The sequence below is a fragment of the Nicotiana sylvestris genome, chromosome 12 (assembly GCF_000393655.2).
Source record: "Nicotiana sylvestris chromosome 12, ASM39365v2, whole genome shotgun sequence".
NCBI lineage: Eukaryota > Viridiplantae > Streptophyta > Magnoliopsida > Solanales > Solanaceae > Nicotiana > Nicotiana sylvestris.
The window spans coordinates 34,484,536-34,498,452 of record NC_091068.1 but is presented as its reverse complement, the minus strand read 5'-3'; the positions used below and the strand labels follow the sequence as shown (position 1 = coordinate 34,498,452).

General features: G+C 36.7%; 1 protein-coding gene across 1 annotated transcript in view; it reads right to left on the bottom strand.

The window, feature by feature from the left end:
- LOC104226822 (uncharacterized) overlaps positions 1-13,917 on the bottom strand; it is a 52,593-nt gene that overhangs the window by 15,242 nt on the left and 23,434 nt on the right. The window contains exons 6-10 of the mRNA XM_070163531.1: positions 12,282-12,465; positions 8,212-8,277; positions 1,580-1,810; positions 596-802; positions 99-439 (exon numbers count right to left, since the gene is read on the bottom strand). Of these exons, the coding sequence (XP_070019632.1) occupies positions 99-439; positions 596-802; positions 1,580-1,810; positions 8,212-8,277; positions 12,282-12,465 (1,029 nt within the window). The remainder of the gene's footprint in view (positions 1-98; positions 440-595; positions 803-1,579; positions 1,811-8,211; positions 8,278-12,281; positions 12,466-13,917) is intronic.

Below are 13,917 nucleotides of genomic sequence, written 5' to 3'. Positions count from 1 at the left end.
GTTGTGCCCACACGTATATGCACAAGAAGCAGTGTCCTTACATCCCTTGGAAAGCTTATTAGCACTTTACTTTTTGAAGAACAAAGGGTTCTTAAAACAGAAAATGGACAGTAAAAATAATGAAAAGGTATATACCAAAAAGTGCTGCATGATTCGGTCCATAGCTTGCCTCATTCCCTATGGACCATATTATAATAGAGGCATGATTTTTGTCCCTTTCAACCATGCTGACCACACGATCCATCATGGCAGCAGCCCAGCATGATTCCTGTGTAGGATGCTTATAATTTGGATAATCAAAAAAACCGTGTGTCTCGATATTGGCCTCATCAATCATGTACATGCCAAACAGATCACACAACTCATACCAGCGTTGATGCTGAGGATAATGGCTGTTCCTGACAGCATTAATATTGTTTTGTTTCATCAAAACCAAATCCTACAAGAAGTAACAGGATAGTATGATTTGTCTTCAACAGAAAATAGGAAGATATTAAAATGATAACCTATAAGTATGCCTGCAATTTGACAGTGAAGAGCAACATATCAAACGTTTAAACAAAAAGAAAAAAGAAAAAGGAACTAACAAACAAACCTTGACCATGCAGGACTCCAAGTTTGTCTTTCCAAGACGTGGATGGTGCTCATGCCTGTTCACTCCTCTTATTACTACTGGATGCCCATTTACTAGCAGCTGTTTTGGGGCTTTTGATATTTTTCTCATACCAACTTGGCATGATTCACAATCAACCAAGTTCCCTGATGCATCTTTTAGGGTCACAACAAGAGAGTAGAGATTTGGCTGTCAGCAGATAAATGAAATGGATAAGGCATTTCTTCAAATTTGCAGCAAGTGCATTAGAGTAAATTAAATCTATTTGAGGTCAGAGAGGACCATCTGAAATTCAGTCCTGATAAATTGAAAGACTGAGCTCAATCCCTAGAAAGAGATGATAATAGGGTCAACTTCTGCAACTACAAGCCAAGTCTCATCGTGCCTAAGCAATATGTCAAAGCTGACTTCCTAATACAATGTTAATTTTCAAATGTGAGATTGATATAATCATGGAGAAGGCTGTATATTCAGTATCATGGCGTACTTAAAACCCAATTTGCTAAGGGAATCTAAGAAAGAGTGAAGTTTATACACGGGGTATCAAAAGTTTTCCATCATTTCCTAGTTATAACTGGAAATACATCATGCAAATCTTAACTAAAGCTTCGGAATTCAATATATGACAGGGTCATTCAAAATGTAGAAGTCGAATTTCATGATAAAGCATACAGGAGAAAGATTCCTTGCACTCTAAGCTTCCCTGCAAGGGAGTGCAGGAGAAAAAGCAGACTACCAGATTATAATAAATGATTAACATTGTACTACTACTACTAATATGTAATGGAACATAGTATAAGTGCTAAACCCGAACCCTATTTCAAATGAGTTTTGAGTGTAGCATCTGATGAGTGTGCAATAATTGCGTTTAGAAAAAAAAATGCCCTATATAAAATATCAAACAAGGAAAACAGCATTGTAAAACATTATCATGGTTTGGATTTAAAGTTGAGAAAAATTACTTACTTGCTCTGCAGACCAAAGTTTAGGTACTTGCACCTTCCCCACAAGCATGTAGCCTTTAAATCCCAAACAAGGATCAGAAGACAGCACTAACTCTAGATCAGCAATGTTAGCAGAAAGCAAATCAATACGGTCTGAGCGGCTAAGCCAATTTCCGTTGTCATAGAGTGAAGCTTCAATAGTGAAGTCGACAATGTCTTTATTCTCGAAAGAATTATCAATTTTTACTTCCACCTGCATTATGGACAGAATAAGGTAAAATCAGCAAAATTATGTCACAAGCTTTCAATATTCCCTCCTTCCCATAAAAATGACATCCTAAAGTGATAAAAATTTCTCGTTGTAATGATTAAACCATTATAAGTTGTTGCCACTTTATATTTTGTTAAATATGGAAAGAATTGATACTATGTAAATATGAAAAAATACACAAATCCCTGTAATTAAGTAATTAGGAGATTTTGTAGGCTTGTAATTGTAGTCTTTCCTTATTTGTATTTCTGTCAAAGATTATTTAAACCCAACAACTTGAGGGAATAATCAAGCACTCTATTCACCATCTTTCTTCTCTTCTTCTTTCTCATGGTATCAGAGCTAAGGTTCTTAGTCCCTGCTCCATCTCATTTTTCTTCTTGAATTAAAAGACTATAGAAGAACCAGATCCTCTTTGGTCGACTCATCAGTTTTCTCTATTTCTTCCTATTTTTCTTGTTTTGTAGTTACTCTCATCCACTACTTTCAGCAGTTCCTGTGTAATAAATACAACAATGGGAGATGATAAAGCAGTTGAAAATCAAATTACTGGAAAGTCGATTCTTTCCTCTTCACCATCTCCAACAATTACTACTGTTAAGTTGGATGGTAGTGGAAATTATACCTCTTGGGCAGCTTTTGTACAACTGTGGTTTATAGGTCAAGGATATGAAGATCACTTGATCAAGAATTATACAGAGATTGGAGCATCTCATACACTCATACACCAACTGGAGTTAAAATAGATGCTCAATTATGCAGTCTTCTATGGAACTCTCTTGACAGTAAGTTACTTAAATCTTTTTCAGTCATGTAAGACATGTTGCAGGGTTTGGAATAAGGCCAAAACCTTGTATACAAATAACATACAACTTATTTACAAGGTAGTTTCAGACATTGTCCACCTGCAACGGAATCAACAAGACATGGCAAGCTATCTTGGCCAGGTAGAATCCTTAAAGGATCAATTTGATTCTCGTATGCCTTTTACTGACAAGTTGGATGATCAGGATAGACAGAGAGACAGATCTTTTATGGTTCTAGCCTTGATTGGATTAAGATCTGATCTCTCCTCGGTTCGAGACCAGATTCTTGCTAGCGCATCTGTTCCTACCTTGGAGGAAGTATCTGCCAAATTGTTGCGCATCACATCTACACCGGAGGTAAACTCATATGATACTTCCATAATGGTTGTACAAACTAACACTTTTCAAAATGGACTCAGAAAAGAAAAAGGGAAAAGCACTAAACATTGCACATACTGTGATAAGGAAGGGCATACACGTGATGTTTGTTGGTCGCTTCATGGTAAGCCTCCACGTAACAATGATCGTCCTCGACATGCAATCAATGTGGCTCACAGCGAAGATGGTATTCTACTTGCACCAGATGTCAAAGGATAGATCATCTCACTCTATCACTTTGACTGGAGCAGATTATAATGATCATCTTCAGTACCACACATCAAAGCAACAGTCATCTACCTCATCTACACCTTGCACAGTGCAACCTAGTAACTCTTTTGCCTATGTCGCACAGTCTTCCTTTCCTGGACCACGGATTCTTGACTCTGGTACTACTGATCATATATCTGGTAACAAAAATTTTCTTTATGTCCTTAATTCTCCATCTGTCTTTTCTACTATTACCTTAGCTAATGGATCAAAGACTGCTATCAAAGGAATAGGTGCAGCTCACCCTCTACCTTCTTTACCTTTAACTTCAGTTCTTTTTGCACTCGAATGTCCGTATAATCTTATTTCCATTAGTAAATTAACCAAGAACCTCAAGTGTCTTGTAATCTTCTCTGAGAATTCTGTTTTTTTGCTGGATCGGAGTACGAAACAGGTGATTGGAAGAGGACATGAGTCACACGGTCTGTACAAACTATCCATTCCAAAACCAACAGTTGCCTTCACTTCCGCTATTTCCTCTGATTTGCTTCATAGTCAATGGGGACATCCAAGTCTTTCAAAGCTACAGAAGATGGTCCCCAGTCTATCTAGTTTATCTTTGTTAGAATGTGAGTCATGTCAGCTGGGGAAACACACTCGTGCTTCTTTCCCAAAGCGTGTCAATAATAGGTCTTCCTCTTTGTTTGAAGTTGTTCGCTCGGACATATGAGGTCCAAGTCGTGTCAGTTCTTCACTAGGATTTCATTATTTTGTTACACTTATCGATGATTATTCTCGGTGCACTTGGTTATTTTTAATGAAAAACATATCTGAATTGTTCTCTATTTTTCAGAACTTTTGTACTGAGATTAGCAATCAATTCGGTGTTTCCATAAAGAAATTAATCAGTGATAATGCCCGAGAATACTTCTCTTCTTCACTTTCTTCCTTCATGCCATCACAAGGTATATTACACTTGTCTTCTTGTGCACATACTCCACACAAAATGGAGTTGCAAACAAAAGAACAGACATCTCATTGAAACGGCTCGGACATTACTTATTCACAATCATATTCCTTTACATTTTTGGGGTGATGCAGTTATTACTGCTTGTTATTTAATTAATCGTATGCCCTCCTTTGCTTTGCAGTACAAGAGTCCACACTTGGTCCTTTATCCAGAACAACCTATGTTCCCACTTCCTCCACGTGTGTTTGGTTGTACTTGTTTTTTCATGATCTTACCGTGGGAAAAGACAAACTTCAGCAAAAGGCTATCAAATGTGTCTTTTTAGGGTACTCTCGTCTACAAAAAGGATACAAATGCTTTGATCCCTCTAAAAATAGGTACTTAATCTCAGCAAATGTTACCTTTTTTGAGACTTCCCCGTATTTTTCTCCTAATTCATTAAATCAGAAGCCCATATCCATAGTTCTTCCAGTTCCAACCTTTTCGCCTCCCAACTCCAGCTCCAAATCCACCACTCCAAGTCTATTCTAGACGCCCTCGACCTAATTCTCAACCTACTAATCCAGTTGATGCTTCTGATCCTAATGCAGGTACACAAAGCCCACGGGGTGACTCATTGCCTTCTCCAGCAATGTCTCATGCTTTGGTTGAGCGCCCATCTGATGTCACTGATCTCCCCATTGCTCTCCGAAAAGGTACTAGAACTACTGTCAATCAAACTCCCACTTATACCTTTTTAAGTTATCATCATTTATCATCTTCATACCATGCTTTTATTACTAGCTTATCCACTGTCAAGGTTCCAAAGACTGGAAGAAGCAATGTCCCATCCAGGTTAGCGTCACGTTATGATTGAAGAGATGACTGTGTTGCACGATAACCATACTTGGGAGATAGTCCCTTTACCTAAAGGGAAGACCACTGTTGGTTGTCAATGGGTGTTTACAGTTAAGATAGGTCCAAACGGAGCGGTTGATCGCCTTAAAGCAAGACTGGTTGCTAAAAGGTATACTCGGGTGTATGGCGTTGATTATGGTGATACTTTTTCACTAGTTGCAAAGATGGCATCTATCTGTCTTCTTATCTCTTTGGCAACGATGAATCATTGGCCACTTTTTCAGTTGGACATTAAGAATGCATTCCTTCATGGAGAACTTGTTGAAGAAGTATATATGGAGCACCACCAGAGCTTGTTGCTCAGGGGGAGTCTGGATTAGTCTGTCGGCTTCGTCGATCTCTTTATGGTCTCAAGCAGTCTCCTAGGGCATGGTTTAGCCATTTCCGAACTGTTGTCCAACAATTTGGAATGACCCGAACAGAAGCTAACCATTCAGTATTCTATAGGCATTCATCTCATGGCAAATGTATCTTTCTAATTGTTTATGTTGATGATATTGTCATCACAAGTGATGATCATGAAGGTATTATCCAACTTAAGCAGCATCTTTCAAGTCAATTCCAGACTAAGGATCTGGGCAAACTAAAATATTTTCTAGGCATTGAGGTGGCACAATCTAACAGCGGCATTGTCATCTCACAAACGAAGTATGCCTTAGATATTTTGGAAGACACTTGTATGTGAACTGCAAACCTGTGGACAGTCCCATGGATCCAAATACTAAACTTGTTCTGGGACAAGGGAAGCCTCTAAAAGATCCAAGAAGATATCGGAGACTTGTTGGCAAACTCAACTATCTTACGTGCACGAGACCTGACATCTCATTTGTTGTAAGTGTTGTTAGCCAGTCTCTCCAGTCACCTTGTGACAGTCATTGGGATGCAGCAATTCGCATCCTAAGATATGTCGAAAGTTCTTCGGGGCAAGGTTTATTGTATGAAAACAAGGGACATGCAGACATTGTTGGGTATTCTGATACAGATTGGGCAAGTTCTCCCTCTGACAGGCGGTCCACTTCAGGTTATTGTATTTAATTGGAGGCAACCTAATATCCTGGAAAAGTAAAAAAGCAAGATGTGGAGGCTAGGTCAAGCGTAGAGGCAGAATATCGGGCTATGGCATTGGCCACTTGCGAGCTTATATGGCTAACGCAACTTCTACATGAGTTAAAGATTGGAGGGGACAAGCCGATGAAATTGATTTGTGATAATCAAGCCGCATTATATATCGTTTCAAATTCAGTATTTCATGAAAGAACGAAGCATATTGAAGTAAATTGTCACTTCATTCGACAAAAGATTGAGTCTGGGTGCATAGTTACGAGTTTTGTCAACTCAAAAGACCAACTAGCAGATGTCCTCACAAAATCACTCCGAGGATCCAAAATTGGCGATATCTGTAGCAAGCTAGGAGCATATGACTTGTACGCCCAGCTTGAGGGGGAGTGTTAAATATGGCAAGAATTGATACTATGTAAATATGAAAAGATACACAACTCCCTGTAATCACAGAAATCCCTGTAATTAAGTAATTAGGAGATTTTGTAGGCCGCTTGTAATTGTAGTCTTTCTTTATTTGTATTTCTGTCAAATGTTATTTAAAACCACCAGCTTGAGGGAATAATCAAGCACTCTATTTACCATCTTTTTTCTCTTCTTCTTTCTCAATATTTATTTGAATCAGAAGTGGCATTCTTTCCTTTTGTACTTTATACATTAGCAACTTTCTTTAAACTTCTCCTCAATATAACAATCTATTCAAATATTTCTTACTTCGTCAAAAACAAAAATATTAACAAAATAAAACAAGAACAATCTATTCAAACATTTTGCTCTTACAGTATTACAGTCTGTGCAAGTCAAAGTAACTCTATATATTAGGATGAAGCAAATGGATTTTAAAACTAACGGTGTAACAATAATTTCAAATTCATGAAATAACCATTGTGATTTATATGTTAGTAAAAAGTATAAAGAACTTCTAGTGCTTTTTGATTTAATTTTTATTTTAATTTGAATAATATTGGATTGAGATAAGCTTAAATGGAGCTACATATGGACAGTGAGGATTCATATAGCTGACACCAACTTGCTTAGGATTGAGGCCCAGTTGCTATTGTTGACTAAAGAGATCCAATCTTTGGACATGTCCATATTTTAAGACAACTCTGTTGACCAGCAGGATACCAACATAGGCAAGAGAATTTATTTACTTATTTTGTCAGAACCAACCGAAAAGAACAAAATAAAGCCAACCAAAAAGGGCTAACCTGCACTTACCTCCGCAACCTAGAAAAATAAAAGAAAATAAATTTTGCAAAAACAGAAATAAAAGTAAATGGAAAGAGTGTAAGTTAACAAAATAGAAGCACAAGACTGTAATCCTCTTCGCTAAGGAAACAATAACAAGGGAAACCAATTGATGGAAATTGGTTGTGTGCTGCATGACACAATGTGAACATAAAGACATAGCAAAAGTTATCCTTATAATCACTTCCTATATGGACTAACTTACATTTTTCTTCTAAGTCAAAACAAAATCATAATGTCCATACAAAAGAATCAGCCAGGAAATGAGGACCAACCGAAGTTAGTAAAACATTGGGTAAATTCTTAACCTGAGATGCTAGTAAAGATTGACAAGATATATTGGCACACAAAAACAACACTTTAAAGAAACACAGTAAAGCCCCAGGGCTTTGGTCTGGTAGTAAGAATGCAGCTTGTGGTATGTCACGAGTTTAAAACCTCCGACAAAAGCTTGGTATTTAAGTGGGGAAGGGTAGAGGGGCATCCATTATCCACTGAGTTTTGAACCATGCTCCACTAGTCCTCGGAGATTTCTCAGTTATCCAAAAAAACAAAAACAAATAAAGTAAAAGTCAAAGGTTCTATCAGGCTTAATATTTATTAGCAAAAATTCAGGTCTCTAGGCATTTTCTCACTCAGCCACTTGCCTCTCTACCTTCTCCGCATCTAGTAGGGTGATGATGGTTTCTAAATTCCAGCAAATTTTCCACAATTCGGTGACAAAACTGTATACATTTTGTATGATCTACTGCACAAGTAGGACAGTGAAAAAGAAAAGGGAATATAAGAAGCCATTGGCGTTCTATGATTACCTCTACGTCTGCATAAGAAAAATCTTCGGCCATGTTTGTTCTAAAGAAATAGTCAGCAATAAATGTCTGCATCAGAAAAGTTAGGTAAGAAGTCAGCAATGACCTATCCAAAACAGAGAAATTCCGATAAAAGACAGAGAACACTAAGAGGGAGAACAAGTCAGTCATAGTGATATAAAGAATGGTAAAAAGGAGATGAGCTGTTCTCAACCAAAACATTGCATAAAGTCTTAATAAAACAAACTTTCCACGGTTCCTATACACTTGCCAAAAGTGTAACTAAAAAGAGGAAAAACTGCACAGGATACACAGAAATAAATATGGTTCAAATGACTAGGACTGATTCTCAAGCTAAAAGAACTGCATCATTTCCAGATAGAGATAGCAAAACCTTCCGACACTTGATTCAAGGAGAGAAAAGTCAATCTTGACACTTCTGGTATTGCACTTTAAGCAAATGCAACATGCTATTGCTAATAAAGCATCTCATTAGTAAAATTCCTACTCCCTTTATCCCAAATTTAATATCAATATTTAACGGCATGGTCTCATGATAAAGTCCATTTTCTGAAAAGGAAAAGTCTATGCATTTTTTAACTTAAGAACTATTGGGTAATTGATTCTTACTATACAACAACTATGCCTCCCGAGCAAGTTGGGGGAATCAACTCTTACAATCTTACCATAGTTAACTTTAGTTTCCCATAACTTTTGCTTTCTAAAAACCAAACGGTAAGTAGCAGTCATAGCATATTCACCTATTTAGTGTGCCACATTAAAACAGGAAATTAATTTCATGGAAGGATCCCCATTCTTGCTACAGACGAAGTCACAGCAGCTAAAACTCATCAACTGAAGACATTTAAGGGGTCGTTTGGTTTAGATATGAGTTATGCAGGAATTAGCAATGCAGGTATTAGCAATGCAGTTATGCAAGGGATGTACTGTTGGAATATTTTATTTTATTTTTTGGATATTTAGCTTGATCTATTACAAATTAATATATTGTGTATAATTTAAAAAAAGAATTTACTTGCAAAGGAAAAGCTTGTTCACTATTATGAAGGTTAGTTTTGTCATTTTAATGTTTTAATGACATACTGGGTATATTGTTGTTGTTTTGTCATTTTAATGTTTTAATGACATACTGGGTAGTATTTAATACCCATAGGCTTATTCCACATTCTACCCCACGTAAAATACATAAATTTTTCATTAATTTATGTCGGTATTATGTATGAAGAAAAGAAGAAAGCCAACGAGCTAACGAAACATTATATATACTATGCTGGATTTTATACCAAGATTAACTCTCCTTAAAACACCAACCAAACAATGTACTATATTATGCTGATTTTTATACATAGATTAATTCTCTTACAACACCAACCTAGCGGCACCTAAATTTATGTATATATTGGGACAATGATTCTTAAATTTTTCGGAGTTATATTTTACACATTTAGAAGCTACATAAACATATTTAAAAAACACAATTTTTTAAAGTTTAAAGTATTCAAAAACTTTGAATTCTTGTAGTCAAAGAAATAATTGTTTTTTTATGAAGTGGAATATCATTAATTGAAAGCATCCAGTGGATGTAAAACTTACAAATCAAAGAAATAATTGTTTGACCCAAATGATAACATTAACATTCTTTCCTGGATGGAGTACAAACAAAAACCAGGTCAATCAATTTCAAATCCATTTAAACATTCCGATCCAGATGCAAAGATGTAATTTTGAGTTTTCCCTTTGAATTTTGGGTTTACTTTTCTTATACTAAACTTCTAATTTCTTGTGCTCACTAAAATAATCATCCATAACATTTTTTTACCAATTCATACATTACTTTGCTAGCTACATTGTTTAGTTCTGCCCTCCTCTATCAGATGGACTCTATGAGTGTTGAACCATTGGTACCACACACTGAAGTCCACCAAACCGAAGCGAAGCCCAGCATGAATTACACCTAACTTCAGGGTTTAAGTGTGCCTCGAGCACGTCATAATTCAAGACTTCAAGTCACATTTGTACTCTACCATGGCTAAATCCATACCTAGCCACCGGGGCGGAGCTACAGTAATGAGTGTGGATTCGGGCGAACCCGGGGGCTTTTTTCCGGACCCTGTAACTTTATTGAAAATTTCACTGAACTTATATAATCTTTGAACGCCGAACCCAGTAACAAGGAGGTTTTGGGTTCAGCGGTAAGGGCTCTGGGTTCTACGGTCACCCATGTGGGTTCGAGTCTCCCAAAATGTGTTGCCAACTGGTTCTTTTTAACGATGTTTTTCTTTTCTTTTTTGAAAAAGAACCACAAACCAATTAAGGCAAAGAAGAAAAGGACAGAATCTCCAACAAAGAAGGCCCACTCTCCCCGTCCTTCACTTCTTTGACAATTGACCATATCAAAATCAAAAGAAAAGCGAGTGAAATAGAGAGGGTTGTAGAAAAATTTTGGCATTGTTCAAAATCAATCTAAAGCCTCAGCTGGTCACATTTTTCTTCAAGGTTAATCCCTGATTTTTCTTGTTTGCCTTTCTTTTGTCTTTTGATTTTTACGTAGATTTTACTTTTATTTTAAAACTTTTGATTCCAAAGGTTGAATCTTATATTTGTATTATTGTGCAATGCTTCCCCTAAAATTTTAAACCGGTTTTTTCACTTTGTGTCTCACCATTGCCATGTGAATATGATTTGTGTATTAATCGGAGGCTAGGGACCATATATTTTATTCTTTTTCATTTCTGATTTTCATAAATTTTAATAGTTTATTATACATGGCCTCACAAGTTTAATGGAAAAATATTAAGCAATTTAAATCTTCAATTTTATTTTTATTTTTTTATTTTTTTGTCTTATGATGCAAGATCAAATTAAAGTGAGATATTCAACTTGTAAGGGTAGACTACAAATAGTTTTTCTTAAAAAAAAGGTCGTTTTGTATAGCAATATTTGTTTAGGCCAGAAAAGGATGTGCACATTAAGTTGGCGAGGGAACTTTGCACATCTGATAACTTTCTTCATATATTAGCTAAAACAGAACCTTATTCATATCAATAAGGAAAAAATAAAGGAAAGCAAAAAGTTTTTCTATGCATCTACTATCATATGCAGTGAACTATAAAATCAAATATGCACAAGATATGGAGACTTGTTTATTTGTTTATGTTTGCTATTATATGTCGCTAATGCAACGGTGAAAAGTGTTCTTTTTAAATGAAATTTATTAAAAATGACTTGCATTGATAATAACTTTTTAAATGATTGTTTAGTTTGATATATAAAGAATGAAATATTTGAAACTTGAAAGTGCCTAATGCTGCAATCATTTATCGGTCTACAAAATACGACAAGTCATCGAATGTAACTGTATGATAATACTAAAATTCATATATTATGTTTATATTATTCATTACTTATTGAATATATAATATTAAATATTGGTACTCGTTCCTTGTCTTGTTATTATTGTATATTAGTTTGATGTCGCGGTCCTGTCTTAAAATTTAGAACCTATACACTTAAAATCTTGGCTCCGCCTCTGCCTAGCCACCATTTATTTCTACCTCTACTTTTATTCAAATTCACGTTCATCGTTTTAATGATTCTTCCTTGTTATTCTATTGCTTGTATTTATTACTTTTTCTTTGTAATATAAGCAGTAACATTCCAAAAATTCAAGATACTAGATAATCTGAACTGAAACAATTGCTTTCTCAGGAAGCCTTTTGCAGGTTTTGGCAAGGAGAGTGTTTTAACTTTTTTTATAAGGAGAGATTTTGCCTTCAGCTAGGCGGATAAAATGAAAGAGAAAAAAACGGAAGGTGGTGAACACAAAGAAGGTGATCATACTGAAGGCAAGTAAGATAAGAAGGACAAAGTAGCTGGAGGCAGTGGATGTGAGGTAAGTCCTTAGCAAAAGAGGGTACAGTTGTTTTTTCTGTATTTATATCGTAACATTCAGAAAAACACCTTGGAAGTTAGTTTTCTTATCATATCCAGATTCCCAAAATATTCCAGAGAAAGAGGAAATACGAAACTCATTTAAAAGGAAAAGTTCACACCTTAGGCTTTGCTAGAAGAAGCACGTCGCGGTGTATGCCCGACAACCACCAATGATCCTGATCTTCAAGATAGGAACCATCACACCATCTCATCACTTGAACAGCCAGACAATTTCTTTCCTCCGACCCACATGGATGGCAAAAACCTGTGATCTCAAATTCGGCAGGGAGCCTGCTATCCTGACTGAACCATTCAAATAAAAGTTACATCAATCATCCATTACAAGGATCCATGTAACTGAGACTTTCGTCTATACTTTAGCTTCAAGCCTCTCAGTTCAGCATGAGATAACATCATAACTGTACCATGTTCGAAATCAAATGAAAACAAGTAAAAATCAAACAAAAGCAAGTAAATATCACCATAAGCTGAGAAATGGAGGAGTCGAGATATATAACATTATTGATAGCATAATGAAGAACCCCAGAAACAATCCATGTACTTGGAATGCGTTAGGAGTCAAAGTCAAGAGAGTAATTATCAATAAAAATACAAGAAATAAATGAATAGGGCATGCCTTTAAAAATTGATAAGTTAGGTATTTTATGGTTCTTTCACATCACAATTATCACTTTCCTATGCTTAGATTCATGATAACAACAACAACAACAAAATCAGTATAATCCCACATAGTGGGTCTGGGGAGGGTAGTGTATTGTGTACGCAGTCTTAACCCTACCTTGTGGAGATACAGAGGTTGTTTCCAATAGACCATCGGCTCAGAGAAGCATAAGCACCACATTAAAGAAGAGAAAAACAAGAAGCGCAACAATTAGAAGGCATGTAAAAGAAGCACAAATAACAACCAAATAATCAGGTGACCGCAATGAAAGAAATGACCGGTAGTCATAGAAATCTAATGCCAACAGAATACTAAAGTACGTACTAATACTACCGGTACGATGGGAAGAACACTAAACTAACTACCCTACTACCCTAATCTTCGACCTACACATCTTTCTATCGCGGGTCATGTCCTCGGTCAGTTGAAGTTATGCCATGTCGTGCCTAATCATCTCACCCCAATTCTTATTCGGCCTACCTCTACCTCTCCTTAGGCCTTCCAATGTCAACCTCTCACACTTCCTAACCAGAGCGCCTGTGCTCTGCCTCCTCACATGTCCAAACCATCTAAGTCTCGCTTCCCGCATCTTGTCCTCTGCTAGTTTGATAGTTAAATATTAGTAAATAACCCTAATCCCATATGTATTAGGAGTAGGACATGTAATATATATATAGGGCTCATTGTATCATTGTCAATATTAATTAACAATATATTTTTCTCCCATGCATTGTCACATGGTATCAGAGCAACTAGTGAGAAATCCCTGTTGTGCAGTTACCAGCGAGTCCGGGATAGTCACCATGCCATTTATCCGGTGACTTTCAGGCTCTTTTTTTGCGAAATCCCTCCGGTGGGATTTTTACGAAAAATAACACCACCAGCAGGTGCGAGTTTCTCAGGCGACCAAACCCCAGAAAACCACACCGGTAGAACAAGTCCACGCGCTCTCAAGCGCCTCCAGATCTTCTGACACCGGCGGCGCGTCAGACCCACGCGCCGGCGCGTGAACAGTGTTCCGGTCATCTTTTTGGAAAATTTCTTCAGGACAGTCCTATTTTCTAGTAATTCCG